Consider the following 27,127-nt stretch of genomic DNA (forward strand, 5'->3'; position numbering starts at 1 on the left):
CCAGAGGAGGGAAGCAACCAACAACAGTCTTATTCAACTGTGATGACTATGTACCAAAACAACACCAGTCTGGCATGATAATCCTAAGGGTACAATAGTGGCACACATATACTGGTGGTAACCAGCAGCTCTCTAATGGGATTTCTAAGGGAAATCATGTATGGTACTGGATACCTATCCAATTATGCAAGGCTAATGCTCAGGGATCATCTGATGTATTTTCATTTGTATTACATGTTTTTAAAAGTTTATCTATGGGTACAGATCTAAACAGAACAATCTCATATGGCAGAAAGACACTTAAGGAAATGCTCAACATCTTTAGTCATTGGGGAAATGCCAATCAAAACAACTCTGAGATACCAAAAACAACGGCATCCTAAAATTTGTAGACAAATGAACAGAACAAGAAAAAAACATCCTGAGTGAGGTAACCCAGATCCTGAAAGACAAATATAGTATATACTCACTCATAAGTGGACACCAGACATAAAGCAAAAGATACCCAGCCTACAATTCACAATCCCAGAGAAGCTAGAGCCCTCTTCCAGAAACAGATGGAAGCAGATGCAGAAATCCACAACTAACCATTGGGCTGAGCCCCTGGATTACAACTGAAGTGAGGGAAGAGTGATAATATGAACAAAGGGTTAAGATTATAATGGAGAAGAGATGGGGGATGTCCTTCTGTATGGTGTGAACATATGTTTCTCTTATTGGTTGATGAATAAACCTGTTTCAGCCAATGGACAGGCAGGATTTAGTCAAGAAGAAATCCAAACAGGGACAGAGAAAGGTAGTAGGCAGTCAGGGACACACCATTTAGCTGCCAAGGAAGCAAGTGATGTGGGCATAACCGATAAGCCACAACCACGTGAAGATATACAGATCAATAGAAAATGGTTAATAATTAAGAGAGAGCTAGCCAATAAGAAGCCTGAGTTACAGGCTAAACAGTTTATAATTAATATAAGCCTATGTGTGTTTACTTGGAACTAACTGGCAGTAGGACCAGGCAGGAAAGAAACTTCCGTCCACAGGAAAACCCACAGAATCAGCTGACCTGAGCTAGTGAGAGATCACTGACTCCAGTCTGACAACTGGGGAACCCTTATAGAGGAGCAGAACTGGGAAGTAGGGGGAGCGAGAGAGAAGAGGAGGGAGGGAGAACTGGGATTGGAATGCAAAAATTAAATTAATAAATTAAAAAGTTTTTCTACAGGCGGGTCACTTGGGAGGCAGAGGCAGAGAGGCAGAGAGGCAGAGAGACGCAGAGAGAGAGGCAGAGAGAGGCAGAGAGAGAGGCAGAGAGAGAGGCAGAGGAGAGGCAGAGAGGCAGAGAGGCAGAGAGGCAGAGAGGCAGAGAGGCAGAGGCAGAGGCAGAGGCAGAGGTGGATCTCTGTGAGTTCCAGGCAGCCTGGTCTACAGAGTCAGTTCCAGGACAGGCTCCAAAGCAAGGCAGACGGTAGTGGCGCACGCCTTTAATCCCAGCACTTGGGAGGCAGAGGCAGGAGGATCCCTGTGAGTTCGAGACCAGCCTGGTCTACAAGAGCTAGTTCCAGGACAGCCTCCAAAGCCACAGAGAAACCCTGTCTTGAAAAACCAAAACCAACCAACCAAACAAACAAAAAAACCCCAAACCAAACAAAAATCTTAAAAATAAATGTCTCAGCAGGTAAACACTAGCTATGCAAGCCGGATAGCCTGAGTTTGATTTACAGAAAGAGGACTGACCCCACAAAGTTGCCTTCCAACCTCCCCATGCACAGTGTTACAACACAAGCCCACATATTCAACATACAACAGAAACAGTTTTAAAAAGTATCACTATTTAAGGCTAAATAGTAAGTCCTTGCACATAAAACTGCTGTTTTGTGTAGCCACTTATCTATAGACAAAACTTTGGTGTGTTTTTGTCTTTTGTCTAGAGTAACAATGAATTATAAACACTGGTGTTTAAGTACACCCTACTTCTTTGAGTTGACTCCTCTGGTCAGAATTGCTTAGTCATATGGCATAGAGGTTACAATTAGTTTTTTGATGAACTGTCATGGTACTTCCCACAACTATGTCACATTTTACATTTTCACCAGTATTGTGAAAACCTATAAATTTCTCCAAAAGTTCTCCAATACTTTTCAGTCTCTTATCACTAATCAAAGTATTTAATATGTAGTATAATGGTCAAAGAGTATTGGTACCTCTTTGTCATTTTATTATTCATGCCAAGCATCTATTTTGTATATTCTCTCTGGAAAAATGTTTATGTAATTCCTTTGTCAATCCCTGTGTTTTACTTTTCATTTTGAGTTTCAGAAATCCTTTAGTCATTCTAAGTTTTACTCACTGATCAAATAGTTTATCTCAATTTTTTGGAATGTATGTCCACTGACTTGGATCATACCCGTTAAGCACAAAACATTTTGTATGTTAAAGCACATGGATTTTGACAAAAGTCAATGTCATGAAAACTTTTGTGGGGAACCGAATAATTCTGTTATGGAATATTTTCAGGTCCAGTCTCTAGCTCCAGTAAACATGGAGCACCAGAAAGCTCCAGCCCACTATTGTATTGTTAATGCCAGTAGGGCTACTTTTGTTTACCATGGCCTCAGGGTAATACGCCTCCTTATTTGCATATCCATGCACCTAAGCATCTGAATAGGCCTGCACCTGGGCAGGGAGATGAGAGGTGTGTGAGTAACTTGTGAGGATGGAAGGTTAGGAGTTAGGGGCAATTGGCCAGAGCAGAGAGGGAACAAAGAGGAAAATGGTATTGGCAGGATGGTTAAGAAACACCAGAAAAGATGGCTAATAAAGAAATGACTCTAGTTCCACAACATGGAACTGAGAGCACTCTGAAGATGACAAGATGCCTGTGTTTGATCTTTATCGACGTTGGGTTGCTGGGAGCGTCCAGGTACACACAAAACACACGCCCACTCAGGCCGAACCTCATGGCTGTTGTGGGTTAAAGCTGAGACAAGACGGGTCACGACAAACATTCCCCTATCTTTTTTGTCCAAGCATATTATAATTTTGACCCCAAGATTAAGTCATTGGTCAATTTTGAGCTCTTAAAAATAGTATGTGGGTAAAAAGGTTCAACTACTTTTATTTTACATGTGGATTATCCAGTTTTCTGGAAAGGGGATTGCAAGGCAATCCCTTTCCAATGAATGGGGTTATCATTCTTCTCCCTCGCCTGCGGTGTGAGCAATGAATCCCAGGACCTTGTTTTGATAAGACAGGGTTTCAAGACTATGTAATAAGGCTCATCTTGAACTCAAGATTCGATTGACTCACCATCCCAAACTAGACTTGCAGATATCTGTGACCACCATGTGGGTAATAGGAGTCAAATTCGGGTCCCAAGCATTAACAGCCAGGTTCTTAGCTGCTGAGCCACCTTTCTAACTTCTCTTCCAGTTTTCAGGGTTGTTTGTGTCTGGCTTATGTATACATGTATGTTATTTTTTTTTTTTTTTTGAGTATGGGTGGGTGTGTGTGTGTGTGTGTGTGTTTGTGTGTGTGTGTGCAAATGTATAGTGTCCTGAAGTTGATACAGAAATCATCTTCAATACCTTTTCTACCTTTCTCAATAAAGCATGGTCTCTCAACCTAAGTGAGACCATTATTAAATGGAGAGTATACCTATCCAGCTTGCTCTGGGGATCCCTTGTCCTCAGACCGGAATTACAGGTGGAATGCCATATCTACCCAGCATTCACAGGGTTTCTGGGGATCTGACTACATGACAAGTATGTTAATCCATAAGCCATGTCCCCAACCCTTTTTTTTTTTTTTTTTTTTTTTTTGGTTCTTTGAGACAGGGTTTGTCTGTGTAGCTTTGGAGTCTGTCCTGGTACTTGCTTTGTAGACCAGGCTGGCTTTGAACTCACAGAGATCCACCTGCCTCTGCCTCCTGAGTGCTGAGATTAAAGGCTTGCCACCACCACCCTGCTAGAATTTTTTTTTTTTAAGGCAAGGTCTCGTTCTATTGCCCAGGCTGGCCTGGACTAAGAACGTTTCCTGTCTCAGTGCTGGGATTACAGGGTTAGTTCAACATTTCCAGCTTTGCTGTATTTATTTTTTTCATTAAAAATATTTTTAATTAGTGCATATGATAAGCATTGGATCCCCAGAGTTTGAGTACCAGGCAGGTAGCTGGCTTGGTTGCTGGGAACTGAATTTGGCGTCCTCAGCAAAAGTAGCGTGTGCTCTTTAACCACTAACTCTCCTTATTTTTTTTTATCTATTAATAAAATAACACAATTTTTCTTTAGCCTATATTTATTTCAAATGTTAAATAAGCTGTGCATATAGCCCTATATGGGCTATATCTTACAGTTAGGCAACCCCCCCCCCCTGCTATCCTTACCAGCCAAATGTTTCCAATCCTATTTCTGAGATTATATTTCATTCTCCTGCCAAAAAACAAATGTTTACAGCTATCCTGTCACATATATCAATTCTTCATAGTAGTAATGTTTCAAATGCTGCTCATGGAACATATGCATCAGAATCATGTTTGGAGCTTGTTAGAAATCAACATGTCAGGGTTGGGGCTGTTACTCAGAAGAAAGTAGGTACTTAGCATGTGTGAATACCCACCATCCAAAAACAAAAAGAAAGGAAAACACATGCTGGAAGCTAAGGCAAAAAGGATGATGAATTCAAGGCCTGTCTAGACTATAAGAGCATGGTCAAAGTCAACCCCAGCAATTGACTGAGACCTTGCCTAAAAAACAAGCAAAGAAAACCAAAACTTTGGGAGGCAGAGTCAGGTGGATTTCTGTGTTTGAGGCCTGCTAAAGCTACAGAGAAACCCAGTCTCAAAGAAAATAAAAGAACAAACAACTACAAAAATTGAAGGCAAATGCCTATAATCTAGAATGTCATTAAATTCATTGAGGTCTTTGATGGATATTTTGAGTAAGCTTGGTGGTCCTTGATTAGTCCAGTAAGATCTCTCTACACAAGTGCTTTTCTGATCATGCTCAGGCCCTAACAGACCTAACAGAGTCTTATGCTACAACTCCCTTTGAGGACTCTATATCCAGTGAAATAAACCAGTCACAAAAAAACCCAAATACTATGTGATTTTATTTATAGGCAGTAATTAGGGTGGCCCAAAATCACAAAAGAGAAAGCAGGATGTTAGTTTTTAGGGGGTTAGGCAAAGGGAAGGACAGGGAGTTTTTTGGCCACCTAGTGTTTGAAGAAAGGCTCTAGATAGTTGTATTATGTAACCTAGGGTGACTTAAATACAATATTAGTATAACTCAGATTAATCTAGAAACTCCAGATTGTTCTTCAGCCTGGAATCCTGGGCATGCACGAGTACTTCCCTAAAACCTTTCTTACATAGTAGAAAGCAGGCCTCAAGATTCAGTTAAACAGATGTAGTAACAGCTTGGAGACACTTAGGCTGCAGCTGGGGAATAGTGAAGACGCTTGCTGCTGGGCTCAATGATGGGAGTTTGATGCCTGGGGCCCATATGATGGAAGAAACCTCCTCACAGATTGTCCTTGGGGTTAGCTTACCTTGCCATAGCATGCATGCACATAGACACAATAAAAATAAACAAGACAATAATAAACCATAGTATCTTTTTTTTTCTATACATTCAACTTTTGAACATTCCCAAGCACTTAACTGTTTAAACAGTAAGATGTAAAATTTGTTAAGTTTCCTGGTCCCTTAAATTTTGGTAGGGCCACAGGCAATTAACTGGAGTATCATTTACTAAATAGTATTTGAAAACCTTAATCAAAAATAATGGATAAAATAATTATATAGGCTCTTATACACAATCTCTCTAACTACTCACTCTGTAAAAAAATGATTACAGTATCTTTCAGGCTTGCTATAGACCTTAATATCTTAAGAAAGAAATTACCAAAAACAAACAAAAGAAAGACAGAAATTACCTTTTATTGTTTTCTTGTTGTTCTTCTTCTGGAACTGTCTTCTGCTTTTTCCTAGTCTGTTCTTCTAGCAGCCAATGTTTCCTCTTCAGCCCCTTCTTATGCTCTGAATTAAGGTTAGCACTCTGAACCACAGCCTCAATCGCATCAGTGACTGTGTCTGGACTTAGGTGCAGCGCAACTTCTTCTTCGCCTTTGTTCGATTCTGGGCTGACAAACTGGGCAGCCTGGAGTGCTTGCAGTGACACCACAGCTTGGAGAGGACATTTCCGAGGTCGGCCCGGTCTTCGTTTCACAAAATTGTTCCCTGTCCTGGCCTGCCTTTGAAGTTTTTTGGCTTTTAAAATTTTATTGACGTGGTCCAGGTTTTTCTTGGTGGCCAAGATTTTGTCATAATTGCACATTTTCCGAGCTTGGCGCTGCATAGCTTCAACTACACTTCTCTTGATATGATGGGGGGAACATCGACTTGCTAACTTTTCAGAAAGAAGTGGGATATGATTATTACAAGAGTCACTTGGGGCTGCAGGCACTAGAAGACTATCTGATTTACCTAGGACTCGCTCTTTGCTATAGTTATGGCCTGGACTGGAAGGTGGTATAGACACAGTTGTAATAGAGGCATCAGTACTTTTCTCCATGGACTCTTGCTCATCATGTTGTACTATCCGCTGCAACAGACTGTCTACAGAATCATCCATAGAAGCAACCAATCTGGGACTTCTGGAGGGAATTCCATTCACTAAAAGAGACAACACAGCACACACAGACCAAAAACAAAAAACAAAAAAATCACTGAATTATCTAAATTGCTTTGTCTCTTTGTTTCTTAGCCTTTTTAGACAGGTTGTGCTATGAAGTCTTTGCTGGCTTAGAAATCAGCAGCCAATCAGGCCGGTCTTAAGGTTATGGTGATTGATCCTCCCTGCCTCTGGCTTCTGAGTGCTAGAATATAGGTAATCAAGCAGCTTTTAATTTCATTAATTAAATCTTTATTTTTAATTTATGTATTATGTGTATGTATGGCATTTGCACACAGGTGCCCAGGGAGGCCAGAAGAGGAGGTCAGATCCCCTGAAGTTTGTGAGCTTCTGATTGTAGGTGCTGGGAATTGAACCCAGGTATTCTGGAGAGTGGTAAAAGCTCTTAACTAAGCCATCTCCCGGTTCCTTCTTTTATTTTAAGATGGGCCTTCTGGGGCTGGAGAGATGGCTCAGCGGTTAAGAGCACTGACTGCTCTTCTAGAGGTCCTGAGTTCAATTCCCAGCAACCACATGGTGGCTCACAACCAGCTGGAATGAGATCTGGTGTCCTCTGCTGGCATGCAGGCAGAAGACTGTAAACATAATAAATAAAATCTTAAAAAAAAAAAAAAAAAAAAGGGTCTTCTGTAGTTCAGGATGGCCTTGAATCTACTACTTCTGAGGTTGTTCTCTTAGAGGATTATCTTGAATTTCTAATCCTCATGTCTGTCTCCAAAGAGTTGCAATTATAGGTGTGTACCACCATGCCTGGCTAAATAACTTCCTATACTGACAAAAGATAAAGAAGTGTTAAAGGCTATAAAGTTAAAATCTGGATAAAGAGCTAAACTTCGTTATTTCTGAATGCTGAAGATCAAATCCAGAGATTTGCTGATATTAGGCAAGTTGTTTATCATTCAGCTAAATCCTGAGCAAGATCACTTCCTTACCTTCTTTCCTCCTGCTTTTTCACTGTAACTCAGACTGGCCTGGCTTTCACTAGGTGAGGTTATCCTCCTCCTTTAGCCTCTTAAATCCTGAAATTAAAGGTGTTATATACCATGCTTGTTGTTCTTCCTCTGGTACTGTCTTCTGCTTTTTCCTAATGTTCATATGGATTCAAATTTATATTGGGGGGGGAGCGTTAACTCTTGTGTGCTATTTCTGACAGGCTATCTAATTATTTTTAATTAGAATTAAATACATGCCCTTTACAAGAAGAGTTAAGTGTGAACTGAGCCATTCTTCTAGCTCTGTGACTAAGGACGACTTTTAAAGGGTTAGAAACTTTAAAAGTTGGACTGAATGCATTTTATATCTAGTATGGGGATAAAGGATGAAAAGTTAGTTTGAAGCTTAAAAGTGATGTGTTTGAATGAGAAGTTGACAAGGGGTGGTGTTTTGTTTGGGTTAGGACAGTGTTAGTTGTCAACTTGACAAAATACTGAATTACCTGGGAGATGGGGCTCTGAACAAGCTTGTAAGAGATTATTTTTCTAAAATAATCTACTTTGTGTATACATGTATTCGGGTGGATACATGGAATCGTTCATGAATGAAGGTCAGGGGACAATGTGCTCCTTCCACACTGACATTGATTTGGAGGGGTTGGACTCAAGGCTGTCAGGCCTGGGCAGCATGAGTTTGGATCCACCTCCTGAGCCATCTCTTCAGCCCAATCTTCATTGAGCTAATTGAGGTGGGAAGAAACACTGAGATAAGTGATTCTTCTAAATGGGACCCTGGAGAAAGAGAACTGAGGAGCAGCTTGTATATCTCCCTGGTATATCTCTTTATTGTGGGTATGACATGACAAGCTGCTTCAAGCTCCTGTTGCCTTGACAAAGATGGACTATACCTTCAACTTTGAGTTAGAATAAACCCTTAAGTTTCTTCTTCCAAGGCATTTTAATCACAGGAAAGAAACTAAGAAAATCCTTAAACTCATAATTTACTATTAATATCCACAGGGTTAGTTGTTGAGGTTTTTTTGTTTTGTTTTGTTTTTTATTTTATTTTTTGAGAGAGGGTTTCTCTGAGTAACAGCTCAGGTTGTCCTGCAACTCGCTTTGTACACCAGGCTGGCCTCCAACTCATAGAGATCCACCTGCCTCCTGAGTGCTAGGATTAAAGGTGTGCAAAACCACACCTAGCTCAGGTCATAATTTTGTTTTTGTTTGTTTTTCAAGACAGGGGTTCTCTGTAGACCAGGCTGGCCTAGAATTCACAGAAATCTACTTGCCTCTGACTCCTGAGTGCTGTGATTAAAGGAAGCACAACCACTGCCTGGCTACAGGTCATAGTTTTTTAACCAATGGATTTATCTACATGCTTTTAAAATGTGATATTAGCTGACATGCACGGTGGCTTATAAATGTGTAGCCTCAATATATATGAGATTAAGCCAGAAGGATTACCACAAATTTCAAGTCATCCAGAGCTACATAATGGAGACCAAGACCATCAGGAATAGCAAAATCCTATCCAAAAATATTGAAATTAGTGCTGGCAAGGTGGCTTAGGATAAAAGCATTTGTTGACAAAATGAGTTCCAACCCTAGGGCCCCACAGTGGAAGGAGAGAACTAAAGTCTCTAAGTTGTCCTCTGACAGTAGCCTGCATGTACACACACACACACACACACACACACACACACACACACACACACACACACACACACTCACTCACTCTTTTTTTCTTTTTTGGTTTTTCGAGACAGGGTTTCTCTGTGTAGCTTTGGAGCCTATCCTGGCACTCACTCTGAAGACCAGGCTGGCCTCGAACTCACAGAGATCTGCCTGCCTCTGCCTCTCGAGTGCTGGGATTAAAGGTGTGCACCACCACCGCCTGGCCAGCAAATAGGTTTTTGTTTTTTTTTTAAATCGGCAATTTTTAACTTTATCTGATTTTTGTATGAGTTTTCTCCCTCTCAGCTGTTCCAGTAGTTTTTTTGTCTATATATTTTTTTAGATTTATTCATTTTTGTATGTGTGCGTTCCAGAGACAGAGAGAGAGAGAGAGAGAGAGAGAGAGAGAGAGAGAGAGAGAGAGAGTGTGTGTGTGTGTGTGTGTGTGTACATGCAGGCTACTGTCAGAGGACAACTTAGAGACTTTAGTTCACTCCTTCCACTGTGGGCCCTAGGGATGGAACTCAAGTTTATCAGCAAGTGCTTTTATTCTAAGCCAGGCAGTGGTGGTACACTCCTTTTAATGCCAGCACTTGGGAGGCAGAGGCAGGATGCTCTCTGTGAGTTTGAGGCCAGCCTGGTCTACAGAGTGAGTTTCAGGACAGACAGGGGTAGACAGAGAAACCCTGTCAAAAAAAAAAAAAAAAACAAAAACAAAACAAACAAATGGATTGATTGAATGAAAACAGGAAATTATGGGGCATAAAATTTACTGTGTGTGGGGAGCATTTGTACTATAGCTCATGTATGGAGAGGTCAGAAGACAACTTACAGGAGTTGGTTTTTTCTTTATCATGTGGGGACTAAAACCACACTTTTATAAGTTGTTATGCTTGGTGGCATGTGCTTTTACCCAGTGAACTAACTTGCTCTTCCTTATTTTCCTTGTTTATATGCAAATCTTTCTCTTTAATTTTTTATAAATTGAGACAGACTCTGTAATAACCCAGGCTGTCCCTTAACTGACAAAGATTCACCTGCTTCTTCCTTCTGAGCTTAGGGTCAAAGGCCAGCTCACTTTGCTCTTCTCTGCCAACCAGCTTTACTTTTGTTTTGTTCTCCTCTTCTTGCTTTGGCTAACTTGTACTTTTTTTTTGCTGACTGTCTCTCAGCTTCCTAAGACTCAGTTACTTTTTTTTAGGGTCTCATGTAGCCCAGGCTGGCCTTGATCTCCTGCATCTACCTCCTAACAGATAGAACTGCCTGACTCAACCTCTCTAGTGGTAGTAATACCAGCCTTATCCAACAACAAAATGTTGCCTTAAAAAAAAAAAAAACAAAAAAAGATTTACTTATTTATTTATTCTGTATGCTGTGTTCTGCCTGCAGGCCAGAAGAGGGCACCAGACTCATTATAGATGTTTATGAGCCACAATGTGGCTGCTGGGAATTGAACTCAGGACCTCTGGGAATTGAACTCAAGACCTCTATAAGAGCAGGCAGTGTTCCTAACCACTGAGCCATACCTCCAAAATGTTATTCCTTTCATTATTTTTCCCCAACTACTCAGGCTTAAGCCTAAGGTTTTGCATAGGCAAGGCACGTATCAGCCTCTGGAGTAACAGAGAGTAAAAGCCCAGCCACCCCCGAACTGAAACCACTAATTTTTTCTTTTTCTTTTTTGAGATAGGGACACATGTAGTAAAGGCTGACTTTAAATTAAAACATTAAACAGCTGAGGCTGGCCTTGAATTACTGACCCTCCTGTCTCAATTGCTGGGATTATAGGCATATGTCATAATGCTATGCAAAGGACTGGACCTCTCCATGTACTCTAGGGTGGTCTTAACCTCACAATGATCCTTGTACCTCAGCCTCCAGAGTACTTGTGTTGCAACACTATGCCTGGGGAGGTTGGAAGGCAACTTTGTGGGGTCAGTACTGTTTCTGTAAATCAAACTCAGGCTACCAGGCTTGCATAGCTAGTGTTTAACCTGTTGTGCCATTAATTTTTAAGATTTTTGTTTGGTTTTAGGTTTTTGTTGTTGTTTGGTTTTTGTTTGTCGAGGTAGGGTTTCTCTGTAGCTTTGGAGCCTGTCCTGGAACTCACTCTGAAGACCAGGCTGGTCTCGAACTTACAGAGATTTGCCTGCCTCTGCCTCCGGAGTGCTGGGATTAAAGGCTTGCACCACCATTGCCTGGCTTAAAAATAATTTTTAAGGTTTATTTATTTTATAGCTGTGTTTTACTCATATGTTTATCTGTATCTTGTATCTTCTGGCCAGTTGCCACAGGGGTACTCAGAATCAAACTCAGGTTCTCTGCAAGAACAAGTGCTCTTAACCATTGAGCCACCTGCCTAGACTCAGGACTATTTTTTATGCATATTGCTCATCATCTATTTAAACCTAAACCTCATGTTTGGACTCCAATGATAGACTTAGAGGAGGGAGGTCAAAGTACCTCTCTGTACCTCTCATAAGTATAGGTACACAGGATAAATATCCCATTACTGCTTTTCTCTACTGTTTAATTGGCCTTCTGCAGACAGGTGGTTCAGACTGACTTGTTAGGGACTCTCTTCAGGCCCAGGCTTTGACCTTACCACCAGGAAAAATTTGTCTATTCTTTCACTAATATCACTGTTGATATTCAGGCATCTGTACTAGACTGCTCTTGGGGTTCTGCTTCTCAGCTGCAGCCACTAAGAGCACCTCCTGTGCACATTCATTATGTTTCCTTTTAAAAGGGTCCTCCCTCCTTTCTGCCTGTCTCTCTGTCTCTCTCTGCCTCTTTTCTCTTCTGTTGCTCATGTTCCCAGAGGCTGATCTCCTCCTCCCCTCACCCTCTTTTCCATTCACTTTCCCCTAATTTAAACAAAACAAAACAAAACAAAAAACCTCCACGTGAGCTGTCATTCAAGCCACATTATTTTAAAAAATTACAACAATTACACTGTCTTTTTGTGGGTATATGTGTTGTATGTACAATAGTGTAAGTGTGTGCATACATCTATGCAGGCACCAATACAGGTATATGCTTGAAGGATCTAGAGGTAAATTCTTCATGAATCTCCACTTTGTCTTTTGAAACAGGGTCCTGCACTGAATCTGGAACTAGAGTCACAAACACATTTGTTATACATAGCTTTTCTGTGGGCGCTGGAGAGCCAGCTAAGGTTCTTGTACTTGTGCACCAGACACAAGTGAGGTTACACTTCACAATAAGTCATGTGGAAGTCTTCAAATTTTGTTTCTGAAAGAATGAAACTATTTGGCATTTTATATATGCTATACTCCTTTCTCTTATCTCCCCCCCCCCCAACAGGGTTTCTCTGTGTAGCTTTGGAACCTATCCTGGCACTCACTCTGTATACCAGGCTGGTCTCGAACTCACAGAGATCCTCCTGCCTCTGCCTCCCGAGTGCTGGGATTAAAGGCATGCACCACCAACGCCCGGCATTTTTGGTTTTTTGGAGACAGCGTTTTTCTGTATAGTTTTGGAGCCTGTCCTGGAACTCACTCACTCTCTAGACCAGGTTGGGATTAAATGCATGTGCCACCAGAGCTACCCAGATCCCTTTTATGTTTTTTACAATGAGGTCTCAGTCTGTATTTCAGGCTGACTTTGAATTCCCTTGCTCCAACCTCCCAAGTACTGGTGTTAAAGGCATGAACCACCATATCTCTTGGGTATTCTATAAATTTTAGAATTAGGACTTGTGAGGTAGCTCAGCAGGTAAAAATACTTGTGGCCAAACCTGACAACCTATGTTCAGTTTGTTCAATCTCAGGGTTCTACATGGCAAAGGACAGAACCAACTCTGGGAAAGTTGTTCTCTGACCTCCACATATGCAATGTGACATGTATGCACCAGAACCAAGCACATGAACTCAACAATGCATATTTTATATATGTGCCACTGTGTCTTGTGGATAGAAGTCTTAAATAAAACCATGAATTTTTAAATCATTTAATCAATTCTGAAATCCTCTCAATCTAGATTTTAAAAATAAAATGAACTGGCTCTGGTGGCACAGGCTGGTAGGATTTACTGAAGGAGACAGAGGCAGGAGGATCTGGAGTTTGAGGCCAGCCTGGGATACACAATTTTGGCTGGGTGTTGGTGGCACACGCTTTTAATCCCAACGCTCATGAGGCAGAGGCAGAGGTAGGTGCATTTCTACGAGTTCGAGACTAGCCTGGTCTACAGAGAGAGTGCCAGGATAGGCTCCATAGCTACACAGAGAAATCCTGTCTGGGGGGGGTTTGGGGGGGAGAAATACATTTTAGAATCAGCCCGTCATTTCAAATGAATTTATGAAGACCACATTATACATATAAACTGTCATTTTTGATAGTTAAGAATCTTCTAAACAATGATATATATATTTTTCAAAACTGCCTTCTTTTTTTAAACATTTTTCTTTTTTAATAATTTATTTATTATAGCCAGGTGGTGACACACGTCTTTAAAAAAAAAAAAAAAGATTTTATTTATTTATTTGTATACAACATTCTGCTTCCATGTATATCTGCACACCAGAGGAGGGCACCAGATCTTATAACAGATGGTTGTGAGCCACCATGTGGTTGCTGGGAATTGAACTCAGGACCTCTGGAAGAGCAGTCGGTGTTCTTAACCGCTGAACCATCTCTCCAGCCCTCACAACTGCCTTCTAATTATTCTTCTGATACTATCTCATGTAACCAAGGTATATTCTATATAAAGTGCAGAGTTGGGGAAAGGCTACATACATGTTAGAAAAGCACTTTATCGACTGATCTACATTTTTGCACCTTATAATTATTATCATATATATTTTTGAGACAGGGTCTTGCTATGTAGCCCAAGCTGGTCCCAAATTCACATTACTATCCTTTGCCTCAGTCTCTCCAGTGCTGGGATCAGCAGCTTACTTTGTATTTTTTTAATTAAACACTTAAAGGGCATATTTGAAAGATTTATTTTTAAGTATTTCATGGATGACCTTGAACTCCTAATCCTGCTTCTACCTCCCAACTGCTGAGATTATAGACATTTGTCAATATATCCAATAACAACAATTCATTTAAGGGCTTCAAGCCACAGTATTACAGAATATACTCTTTTACATCATTTCAATTTTAAAAATTCTCTCTCTCTCTCTCTCTCTCTCTCTCTCTCTCTCTCTCTCTCTCTCTCTCCCCGTGTGTGTGTGTGTGTGTGTGTGTGTGTGTGTGTGTGTGTGTGTGTGTGAGAGAGAGAGAGAGAGAGAGAGAGAGAGAGAGAGAGAGAGAGAGAGAGAAAGAGAGAGATATGTCTGTTGTGTGATTGGTGCTGGGAACGAAGCATGGGTCCTCTGCAATAACAGTAAATGTTCATAACTGCTGAGCTACTGTTCCATCCAGTACCCTCACATAATAATTTCTTAAAAGTAAAACTACTGACTTTTTCCAATATACATTATCAGTGATCCTGAGACAGCAAAACCAGTTTTGTTAATCTCAAGTAGCAGACAGAAAATTATCTTGTAAATCTTCAACTTACCTGTTGAAGAAGCACTCTCAGATGAAGATCTTTTATGGGTGGGGCTACAATTTGTGCTTTCTGCTGAGCGCTGAGAAGGTTTATCTGAAATTGACTGAGAACCTGGGAAGAAAGAAAAAGAAAGAAATCATAGGACATCTCAAGACTACATGAAGTGTTTGTTAGACCATGCTATGATAGAACAGTGCATTTTAGCCGCTGTCACTGCGATTCCCTGTAACAATATGACAAGTAGCTTACAATAAGAAGAAAATAAGCAGAGGATAAACCATGCCAGATGTTGATGACAGAATTTCCCAGGTCGCAATGAATTTGTTTATTAGTAGAGAGAAAGAAAACTAGTTTTAATAGTAGGATAAAATTACTTGTTATTTAGTTTTATGTACCATCACTATCAAATATTTACTGATAAAAATTAATAGTATAACCTGTCCCTTATTTTTATTAAAAACTCATCATTTAAACCAACAAAGCTTTTTTTTTTTTTCTTTTTGGTTTTTGAGACCTAGCTGTCCTGAAACTGAGATCCACCTGCCTCTGCCTGCTGAGTGCTGGGCTTAAAGGCGTGTGCCACCACTGCCGGGCCAAACAAACAAAACTTATAATACAATTGAGAAATAATTGACTCAGGAAAGGCACATCTGACTTGGGTATCTCATTTAATAGATCTCAAATACATGTTTTTGGTCACCCCCTCCCTTTGGTTTGTTTTTACTTTTGTTTTTTGAGACAGGGCTTCTCTGTGTAGCCCTGGTTGTCCTGGAACTTGCTCCAGCTTCCCTTTGAACTAACAGAGATCCACCTGCCCTTGCCTTCTGTCTGCTGGGATTAAAGGCGTGTGCAACCACAACAGGTGAAGTCCATCATCTTATCCAAATCACAAAGTAATTTTCACATTCTGAAAGAACTGGTTATAAATTTATTTGTGAAATACATCTCTAATGGTATATACACTTAAGGTTACTTAGCTTATAGATATAAAATGTTAAAGAAAAAGTCCATTCAAAAAGTCTTCTAATTTTAGCAAAACCCCAAAGTGAAGCAGTATAATTTAGTGCTTCTCTTGCTCAGAAGAAAATCATGATGTTCAGGAAAGATTACTTTGCTACAAAAAATTCTTGTTTCTAGTACTTTCATAATAATCTAAACGCCAATGTCGAAAATGCTAAACATCAATTTTGTATTTGTCAAAAGAATCAGAAGCACTCAATTCAACATTGAATTGGAGGCACAAAAGAAACCAGAGCCTTGAAGAGGAGACTATCATAACTGCCTCTAGGATTATACTCTCGAATGAAGACAGGATTTAATCCCTGAAGCACAGCAATAGAAGAAACAAATGGAGCTAAGTTTCTACAATTTCCCTTTCTCTAGGAGAAAAAGTATTTGCTGTTTTATAGTTTCTTAAGTCATGGTACTGCAATTATTCTTTTCATAGGCTACTGACAGTACTGAACAGGTACGATGTATGGCTCACTATTCAAGAATGAGAAGTCAGGTACTGGGAAAATTCATGCTGTAACAGTGTTCCCAACTTCTAAAACACAGAGATGACTGATGTAAGATCTACTCAAGAACAAAGACTGAAATCCAAAGAGATATAAAACGGGATTTTGCAAACTAACAGTACAGTAAACCCTCATGATGTGTGGCTCAGATATTCTACTATAGAACTAAACCGTATGATTAAAAAAAAAAGAAGTTAAAAAAAAACAAGGCATCAATGAAGACTAAGTATTAATACAGAAAACTTCATATTCAGGATAGATATATTCTTCCTACCCAGACATGTAGCAAGACAGAAGACAACAGTGGCCAAAAAGCTTGAGACATCACTGAGCTCCATCGACATTGCTGACGAATGGGCAAACAATGTAGATTAAGTGCCAGGAAATAAAGGGAGTTGAAGAGCACTTTCACTAGTTTTCTCTCAGTCATAAACTGACATCTATAGAGTGTATTTTACATGCTTGGTATTTGGTGAGCCTGTGGAGGTGGGAGGAAGACAGAGAAGAGCACACTAGTCGGTCCTCTAGGATGACATTTGTGCTGTCTGTTCTTGAGCTCCATTTTCAGTTTCTAGGCTATTTGGTATCTTTTCCCAAATTTCTTGGCAATCTTCAAGAAAATCTTCATGAAGGCTTTAACTATACCTTTGATCATCAGGATATCCTGAGAATCACCCTGCCTGGCCTCACCCACCTCAGGGTAAAAGAGGGTACAGGCACTTTCTTCAAAGCTCCTTCTTTTGGTGGCATCTGGAGCTGCTGAGGAGGCAGTGGGAGGTGGAATGGGGGTCAGATCCCCGGAGATCATTATTGGCAGCATTGTACAGCAATTCCTGAGAAACTGAAACAATTGAGAAAGAGATGGCTTAGCTCACTTAGCTTCTGAGCCATTTTTCATTTTCTGAAAGTAATGGAGGCCAGCAGCCTATTCTTAGAATTTAATAGAAGATTGAAGTAAAAATTCAGGAAGGCTTCCATTTTTCATTTTTAAAAGTGTATTTGAATCTTTTGTTCATACACAGTAGAGCTGGATGGTTTTTATTTATTTTCTTTTTAAGATTTATTATTTATTATGTATACATTGCTCTGCCTGCATGCCAGAAGAGGGTACCAGATCTCATTATTGTAGATGTTTGTGAGCCACCATGTGGGTGCTGGGAGCCGAACCTGGGTCCTCTGGAAGAGCAGCCAATGCTCTTAACCCCTGAGCCATTTCTCCAGCCTGAGTAGAGCTATTCTTAACAATATTGCATATTTAGAGAATAAGGTATCCCTAAGATATGTTCAAAAACAGTGCTGCAAGAACTGTAGGAGGATGAGAATACCTGAAAAAACACTGCTCAAAGATGTAAAGTAAATGGATTTAAGACTAGAAAGCATTGTTTTAACTTTTGAGCAAGAAGAAGCAACCTGTTAAAGATATCCAGAGAGAACTAACATGTCTATTCCAGGAGAGACCCCAACACATCTCTTTCTAAACATAAGACAAAATGAAATGCAGAGTGGAGTGCAGTCTGGTGTTAAGTATATGGACTAAGGAGAAAAGTAACCTGAGTTTGACGCTTCAGTCTTTAGCAAATTAAGGATCAGGATCAAGGCAACTAAACATGCCTAACAATGGCTTATTTAAAGCACCCTAAATCATATGACCATGCTAAGTTCCAAAATGGGATAGTAAAATTTATAATGCCACCTTACATAATTCAGTGTGGCTAATACTGGTCATGCTATTTTTTTCTTGTCGAGAGAATGGCACTGACTGAAATCAGTGTCTTGTGCTTCACTGAACTACAAATTCAACATTATTGTGAAACATATTTTAGATGTTAAAGTAACTGATACATTTAAATGAAGACTCAATTTTAAAATAAAAATTTAAGTAGAACAGACACTTATACCCAATTAGGGAAGTAAAACTAACCTATAGCTATTAATTATTTACCTTGTATTTACCTTGTACATTATTTACCTTGTACATATAGTAAAGTGAATACGATTAAGATGTCCTTCAAAATCAAGTATACTCAGGTCAGGGAAGTACTTGCAAGATAGGAAGAAAGCCATCTGAAATGAATCTTTTTAATGTACTGACTCTACCTTAGCTTCTCTGGGAACAGGGTAATGATCTAAGCCACACCAATAATATTAGATGTACCAACAGACTCACTGGAACCAGGTGTCCAGATTTCTTTTTAGTTCTTTAACAAAGGACAAAGCCGTTTTTCTGCATCCCCAATATTTTTTTTTTTGTTGTTGTTGTTGTTCTTCTTCTAACTCATAGTCATTTTCTAATTGGAGTTACAACTTTGTTGTGTCTAGCTTGGGAGAAATATTAGCCAGTTTCACCTGTGGTGACATAAGATTTGCCAGCAAAGATGTGCAAAGACTTTATTCCTCACAGAATAAATTGTTTATACGTATTTAAGGTAAAGAAAATCTAATATTGTCTCAAAAACAAAAACAAAACTGGACACACATACACAAAACTAGAAATCAGTAAGTTTCCATCATTTCTCATTTTAATTTAGAACAAAGATATAATGAAATAAACAAGAAATATAGGTGAAATTCTTCAGTTCATAGAATTTTCAGTTAGAAACAGTGCTATGCTTTCATCACTCAAACTACATACACATAATTTAGAAACTACATACACATAATTAAAGCAGTAATTACACACAAAGTAGAGACCACATGTTTAAAAAAAAACTATAGACTTTTCAACATTAAAGGTATGGTGATTCTTAGGAATCAATTCTTAATGTCTGCTGATCTTCATGTAGATAGAGAAGGCAGCAGAGCTACAGAGGAGGGTACACAAGGCATCATAAACTGATACACAGAGGGATGCCAGAACTAAAAATAAACTTGGATATGTGAAGAAGCCTTGACAGTCATCTTAATTATACAATTTCTGAGTTTCATTCGTTCATTATTTGATAAGCTTATAAGACAAGGCTTTAGGAAAATATTTGTATCAAGGCAGGCAAAAAGGAAAGATGGTATATACATAGCAAAAAAAAAAAGGTGGGGGGGAGTAAGAATGCCTGAAAATTGAGAAGGGCAAAAAGAGATTATGAATGGATTTGGGATAATAATCTAATTATTTCAGTATCCACAGAAATAAGACTAAGAAACTGTCATGAGATTGGTTTGTTGTTTAAAAAAAAATCCTGACTTAATCTACCATAAAAAATGAATACTATTTTCACAGACACCTGGGTGTAAGCAAAGAGTCAAATGAGTAAAGTTAGCAGAATCCATGGGGATAGGTGTTTCTTCTGTGTAGAAAGGTCACAAAGAAAACCAGACACACAATCCAGTGAGACAGCTCTGAATAAAAGTGCTGGATGAGGGGCTGGAGAGATGGCTCAGTGGTTAAGAGCACTGGCTGCTCTTCCAGAGGTCCGGAGTTCAATTCCCAGCAACCACATGGTGGCTCACAACCATCTTGAATAAGATCTGGTGCCCTCTGCTAGCATGCAGGCACAAGACTGTATACATAATAAATAAAATCTTTAAAAAAAAAAAAGTGCTGGATGAGCAAGCAAGCCTGATAAACTGAGTTAGATCCTTGGAAGCCACTGGAAAGGGAGAGGAAGAGGAGAGAGAAAGGGGGGAGAGGAGAGAGTAAAGAGAAGGGGGAAGAGGAGAGAGAAGAGACAGAGGGAGAGGAAAAGAGAGGAGAGAGAGATGATCTTCATGTACATACTAGGGCATGCACACTCTCTCATGGAGGCAAACACCTGTGCATAACTATGTGGACACACACAAAGACACATACTCTCACACTAATTTGAATGAAAATTTTAAAATAGAAAAGAAAAAAATGCTGGGCATGGGGGCACACAGCTTTAATCCCAGCATGTAGGAGTCAGAGATAGGTAGATCTCTGTGAGTTGAGGCCAATCTGGTGTACATAGGATCTCCAGACCAGCAGGGATATATAGTGAGATTCTCCTGTCTCAAAAACCAAAACCTACTGGGTGGTGACTGGCATTCCTTTAACCCCAGCACTCTCTGGAGGTAGAGGCAGGCAGACCTCTATAATTTTGAGGCCATCCTGGTCTACAGAGTGAGAACCAGAATAGTTAGGGCTACAAAGAGAAACTCTGTCTCATAAAACCAACCCCCCCCAAAAAAAACCCCAATACCCATACACCCACCATGAAAACAAAGATTAACTACTTCACTGAGGCCTTAACTATTCCAAACTAGGAAATGAATTTTCAGGGTGCTAAATATGAATTAGAAAAGAACACACTGACTAGGCATGACATGCCTTTGATTCCAGCGCTCAGGAGGTAGAGCCAGGTTAGCACAGCTTACACAGTAAATTCCACCAGAACTATATAGTGAGACTTGTCTCAAAATAAAGCAAAAAACAAAACAAACATACAAAAAAAACCAAAAAACAAAAAACCCTGAAACCAGTAATTTTGTCAGGCAAAATTTATTTCTTCAGCCTAAATTCATATAAAGGCTTTTTACAAATTTATATACTACATGTTTTTCATGTACATTATTTGGAATTCTGTCAGGAGCCAGCCCTGGTCAGATATAAAAGTCTCCTTTACAAGAGGCTTGGCGACCCCCATGCTAAACCACCAATTTAGTCACGCACCCCACCCCTTAGGTTAGAGTTCGAGATAAACCACAGGAAAGTTCCTGATACCTGCTCAGGCCCTAGGGCATTTACACCCATTCCTCCCCCCCCCCTTACTTCCTCTTTCTTTACTTCCTCCTTTCTCTTTAAAAACTCCTTGCTTATAATCAATGAAATTAGATCTTGACAAGGACACTGCTTGGTCTCGCTCTTTTTTTCTGGCCCATTTATTTTCAGGCTTAGTCCCCCTCACACCCACGAATTACTAGAACCCCGAGGGCAGGGGCAGAATTCCAACAATAAGCACTCTACTAATCAGGAAGTTATTTAAATGAGCAAAAGGTCTGATGTTTCCAATGTGACAAATATCTTTGGATTAACCAAGGAAGAACAGACAAACTTGTGCTAGATTTAAAATGATGCTTACTAGTGAGTTTAACGATAAACTTATTTCAAAATAGTATTCCAAAGTACTTTTATAACAAATCACTTCTTCCCAACAAAATTAAAGCATGGCACAAAATCTTAGTTTTATGTGTGTAGTGTCCCTGTTAGTATGCTTAATCTGCATGAGTGGAGGCACATGTTGGTGTGGGCACATTGTGTACATGTGGTCTAACTGAGGTTGATGTTGGGACCATGCTCAATTGCTCATTCATATTAGTAATTGAAGCCAGGTCTCTCAGTCAAACTCAGAGCTTGGTGTTAACTGATAATTTTACTTGCCAGCTTGCTGTAGAGAGCCCCCATCTCTACCTGCTAAGGCTGGAGTTAGAGGCTAGCTGCAAAGTCCACCTCAAATTTATGTGTGTTCTGGCATTTTAATTGATGAGCTATTTCTCGAACCTTAGTGCTTGATTTAAAATGGCACAAAATTTTAGTTTTATGTGCCAAAGTCTCCTAATGCTATATTTAAGTTTGGAATCTACTCCTGAATCTCTTGAACACAACAGTGCTACAAGTTTCTTGTCAACAAGTTGAAGCAGAGATAAAAACTCAAACTACAATAAAAACAGGTGTTTCTGATTATAAGAAATACATGTACAGAAAATAACGTGTTTCATTTGCTACATCAGTTAAATGCACTATAGGAGGAATGGATTCAGAATCTGTGCTTATTATTTTTAAGCTAAAAACAAAAAACTACTTTTTCTCCCCGTTTAATTAGGGAATTCCTTACAAAGCCCAAATTAGAACAGTTACTGAAATGGAATTCTCCCAGAAACTCCCCTCCCCCTCCCCTCTGGTTTTCTGAGACAGGGTTTCTCTGTGTAACAGCCCTGGCTATCCTGGAACTCACTCTGTAGACTAGGCTGGCCTACAACTCAGAGTGAATACTTTTTTTTTTGAGACAGGGTTTCTCTGTGTAGCTTTGGAGCCTATCCTGGCACTTGCTCTGTAGATCAGGCTGGCCTCGAACTCACAGAGATCCACCTGCCTCTGCCTCCGGAGTGCTGGGATTAAAGGCGTGCACCACCAATGCCCGTCGGAGTAAATACTTTTCTAAAACCAAAGTATGCAGTCATTTAATGATGAGGGACAAAAATACTTCTCGGGATGCTTGAAATAAATAATGTTTATATGCAATCATAATACTGTCCCACAGTCCATTCTTTGCTACTGTTTTGTCCATTTCTGAAATCAGATTGTTCTGCCATGTACAGCTAGTTGTGGATTAAATACACAAAAGACAAGATCAACTTGATGGTGCGTATCTACAGTGGTACTCTCCCATAACCCTAGCATTTAATAGGCTGATGCAAGACCCTGAGTTTGAAGCTAGGTTGAGCTACACTGAAAGAGATCTGTTCTTAAAAATAACCAACAAAAATAACCAAACCAACAAAAAAACCCTGCTGCTCATGCTGGCACACACCTTTAATCCTAGTGCTCAAACCAAAAGCAGGCGATCTCTGAGAATTTGATGCCAGCCTGATCTAAATACTGAGTTCCAGGACAAACGAGGCCCTATAGAGAAGTTCTGTCCCCAAAACACACACACACAAAAATAAAAAAACAGAAAAAACAAGCAAACAAATCAACTAGCCCTAAATTAGGTCTGGAGAGACAGACAGTTCAAGGATTCAGAGCACCTTCCAGGGGATCCAGGTTCAATTCCCCACACTTAAACATGGTAGTTCACAACCATCTGAAACTTTTAGTCTTAGTGCACTTGATATCCTCTACCGGCCTCTACAGGCACTGCATGAGTGTGATGCAGACACATATGCACAGAAAACACTCATACACATAAAATAAAAACTATTAAAAAAACAAACAAACCACTACGAAGGGCAGTGGTGGCACACGCCTTTAATCCCAGCACTCAGGAGACAGAGGCAGAGGCAGAGGCAGAGGCAGAGGCAGAGGCAGACAGTTCTCTTTGAGTTCGAGGCCAGCCTGGTCTACAGAGTGAGTTCTAGGACAGGCTCCAAAGCCAGAGAGAAACCCTTTCTCAAAAAGCAAAAACAAAAAAGAACCAAATCCCTAAATTAGGAGGTGGAGGGATGGCTAAGAGGTTGAGAGCACTTGCTGATCTTTTAAAGGACCTCTATTGATTTCCAGCATTCATATCAAGGTTACTCACAATTAACTTCTAATTCCTATTCCAGGACATTTGATAACTCTGACCTCAGATACTCACATGCATATACCTGTACAAACATTTAATTAAACAGAAAAGCTTCACAAAACTTAAGAGTTAGTATAGGTATGAATATATTCTAATTGGGAGAGTGCTTGCCTAGCATACAGCAAACACTGGCACAGCACACCCATGCAATCCCACAAGACCGAGGAGGTGACTACGTCATCCTTGGGTACACAACCAGTCTTGAGATGGGCCTGGACTCTTACATCAGACTACCGTAAAACAAACAAACAACAAAAAAAACAAAAAACAGCCAACCAAACAATAAAAAAATACACCTAGATAATAAGTAAATTTTTAAAAGTGCTGAAAAAAAAAATCAAGAAAGGAACGTTCAGATATTCTATGTCAGATACATGTTCTCACTAGACATACTTCATGTCTATCTAATATAGGTCAAATAATAGAATCAAGTACCAGGATTAGATTAGATGAAACCAGGGAACCTAGTCTCAGTAATTCAGTATATAATATTAATACTATTAGGTCTTTCATGATTTAGTTCAGAACAACATACGAATTAGAAAACTTGGTGCCTGTATCTGCGCACGCAGATATGACAGCCAAACACTGTGAAGAGGATGTCAGCCCACAATTGCTTCAACCATTATTTGTGTACTTTTGTGTATTTGGGTGTTTTGTCTCCATGTACATTTGCATACTAAAAGGGATCAGATCACATGGGACTACAGTTATGTTTGTGAGTCACCGTGTAGGTGCTTGGAATTGAACTCAGGACCTCTGGAAGAGCAGCTCCGGTCCCACAAAGGTATTTCTCTCTCTCTTTTGAGACAGGGTTTCTCTGTGTGGTCCTGGCTGTCCTGGAATTCACTATGCAGACCAGGCTAGCCTGAAACTCAGAGATATGCCTGCCTCTGTCTCCCCAGTACTGGGATTGCAGGCATTAGCCACCACCATACCTCTCTAGCTATTTTTGAGACAAGGTTTCAAACTCAACCATGGCTAGGGCACTAAGGTTGTGGATACCAGGCTTGGCCTTTTGTCTCTCTCTGTTTTTCTTTTTTTTTGGTTTTTGGAGACAGGGTTTCTCTGTGTAGCTTTGGAGCCTATCCTGGTACTCACTCTGGAGACCAGGCTGACCTCGAACTCACAGAGATGGGCCTGCCTCTGCATCCCGAGTGCTGCGATTAATATTCAAGAAGAGACATTCCAGGGCTGGAGAGATGGCTAAATGGTTAAATGCACTGGTTGTTTGTGCAGAGGACCCAGGTCAGTTAACAAGCATTTGTAAACCCAGTTCCAGAGGATCGTCTTCTGGCCTTGGGGGAACAGGGCACCAAATCTGCATAAACTAATAATAATAAAATAAAAAAAGTTCCTCCTTGAAAGGGAAAGATCTACATGCATCACTTCTATTTGCTCTGTACAGAACCTGTTTCCTTTTCTATGTATTTAGACAATCATTTTGTTTTATCAACATGGACTTCTGGATGTTTATTTTAAGGTTATAACCCAATATTAGTATTATTTAGTCACTTGAATTGTTCCAGGTCTTGTTACTGAAAGTTGTTTCAGAATTACAATTTTCCGGGTAATAGACAACACTTCGTGCATGCGTGCATGCCTGTGTGTGAAGTCAGATCTGCCTGGCTGTACCTCCAAAGTGCAGGGATTAAAGGTGTGTACCACCAGGCCAATTGATATAAAATTTTTCTAATTTACCTGTTAATAAACAAACTGCTCTTAGATTGAAAATGCAATTGTTTTGTTTTTGTTTTTGTTTGTTTGGTTTTTTTTGGTTTTTCGAGACAGGATTTCTCTGTGTAGCTTTGTAGACCAGGCTGGCCTCGAACTCTCAGAGACCCTCCTGCCTCTCCCTCCCAAGTGCTGGGATTAAGGTACAGTGCTTACTGCCATGTCTGTTAAGAGTTCAGTCCCTGGCTGGGCCTTGGTGATGCACACCTTTAATCCCATCGTTCTAGAGGCAGAGGCAGGTGGATCTCTATGAGTTCAAGGACAGCCTGGTCTACAGAGTGAGTTCCAACACAGGCTCCAAAACAATACAGAGAGAAACCCTGTCTCGAACACCCCCCCCCCCAAAAAAAAGAGTTCAGTCCCTGTAGAGTGAAAGAACTTACTCTCACAAGTTGTTCTCTGGCCTCCAAACACATTAGCTCCTTTTCATTCTCCCCTCCCCCAAAGACAAGCATGCCACAGCATATGGAGTGGAGTCTACATGACAACTTCACTTCTTTTCTTCCACCATGTGGAGTCCAGGAATTGAACCAAGGTTATTAGACTTAGCAGCAAGTACTTTACAGCCAGCCCCTCTCTATTTCTTGAGACAGGGTCTCTCATTGAACCTGGAGTTCACAGATTGGCTAGATTGACTGGACAATGAATGCCAGGGATTGGCCAAGGTGTCCACTAATCCTTAGTTTTGGTTACAAGAACATGCCACCACACTTGACTTTTACAAGGGTGTTGGAGATCCATTACTAATTGGCTATCTCTTTACTCCCTTCCCCTAAAGTTTTGACACTGAGGGTGTGTGTGTGGGGGGTGATCCCCAGGCTCCAGCCTGTCTTTGAGACAAGGACATGTTATGCAGTCTTGCTATTTCTTGTGTAGCCAAGCATGACTTCAAATTCTCCTGCCCCTGCCTTCCTAGTGCTGAGGCTGTGTCTCCCTGTCCCCAGGTTTATTTTATGAGTGTTTTGGCTGCATGTCTATCTGTATACCATATGTGTGCCTGGTGCCCAAGGAGGTCAAAAGGGGTCGCTGGAGCCCATGGAACAGGAGCCACAGATGTTTGTGAGCCACCATATGGGTGCTGAGGATAGAACTTAGGTTTTCTGCAATAACAAGTGCTCTTAACCACTGAGCCATCTCTTCAGTCGCTGTGTCCTTCTAACATGCGTAACGTACAATTTCGCTATTTCTCTCTCTCTCTCTCTCTCTCTCTCTCTCTCTCTCTCTCTCTCTCTCTCACACACACACACACACACACACACACACACACACACACACACACACACACACACTCACTCTCTAAGACAGGACAGGACAGTGTAAAAGAGCTTCCCGCAGTTGTTTGAGCCCCAAATAAACACACAGACACTGTATTTGTTATAAACTGTTGGCTGGAGACTAGGGCTTCTTATTGGCTAGCTCTGTCTTAATTATTAACTCATTTCTATTAATCTAAGTATTGCCATGTGGTTTTATCTTACTGGAGAAGGGTCCAGAACTCTAACTCCTTTGGCACTCACATGGCGACTGTTCTGGTGGTGGTGGGGGCTCTCTCTGCCTACCTTTCCCAGAATTCTCCTAGTCCTAGTAACGCCTATCTTTCCGCCTCATTGGCCAGACAGTGTTTTATTCATCAGCCACTAAGAGAAACATATACACAGAAGGACAACCCCCATCAGGATAGAAAGGCAGATAATGACGGGGGCAGGTGTTATGATAAAGCTTGAGGGGACCCTTGGTGGATTCCTTGGGAGGCGAGGGTCACCGAGGCGGGGACAAACATGCCAGGAAGACAGCGCTTAAGTGAGAAAAGGAAAGG

The 27,127-nt window shown here is 40.5% G+C and overlaps 1 protein-coding gene across 6 annotated transcripts in view; it reads right to left on the reverse strand.

Moving 5' to 3' along the window:
- The window catches only part of Ash1l (ASH1 like histone lysine methyltransferase), a 144,124-nt gene that overhangs the window by 67,987 nt on the left and 49,010 nt on the right, over nucleotides 1-27,127 (reverse strand). For 5 of the 6 annotated variants that reach the window (XM_027393184.2, XM_027393183.2, XM_027393182.2 and 2 more), the window contains 2 exons: nucleotides 14,832-14,933; nucleotides 5,935-6,673 (listed from right to left, as the gene is read on the reverse strand). In XM_027393184.2, the coding sequence (XP_027248985.1) occupies nucleotides 5,935-6,673; nucleotides 14,832-14,933 (841 nt within the window). Of the gene's footprint in view, nucleotides 1-5,934; nucleotides 6,674-14,831; nucleotides 14,934-16,984; nucleotides 17,181-27,127 lie in introns of all 6 variants that reach the window. The other variant, XM_035450498.1, reaches the window with a different exon arrangement.

The sequence above is a fragment of the Cricetulus griseus genome, assembly GCF_003668045.3.
Source record: "Cricetulus griseus strain 17A/GY chromosome 1 unlocalized genomic scaffold, alternate assembly CriGri-PICRH-1.0 chr1_0, whole genome shotgun sequence".
NCBI lineage: Eukaryota > Metazoa > Chordata > Mammalia > Rodentia > Cricetidae > Cricetulus > Cricetulus griseus.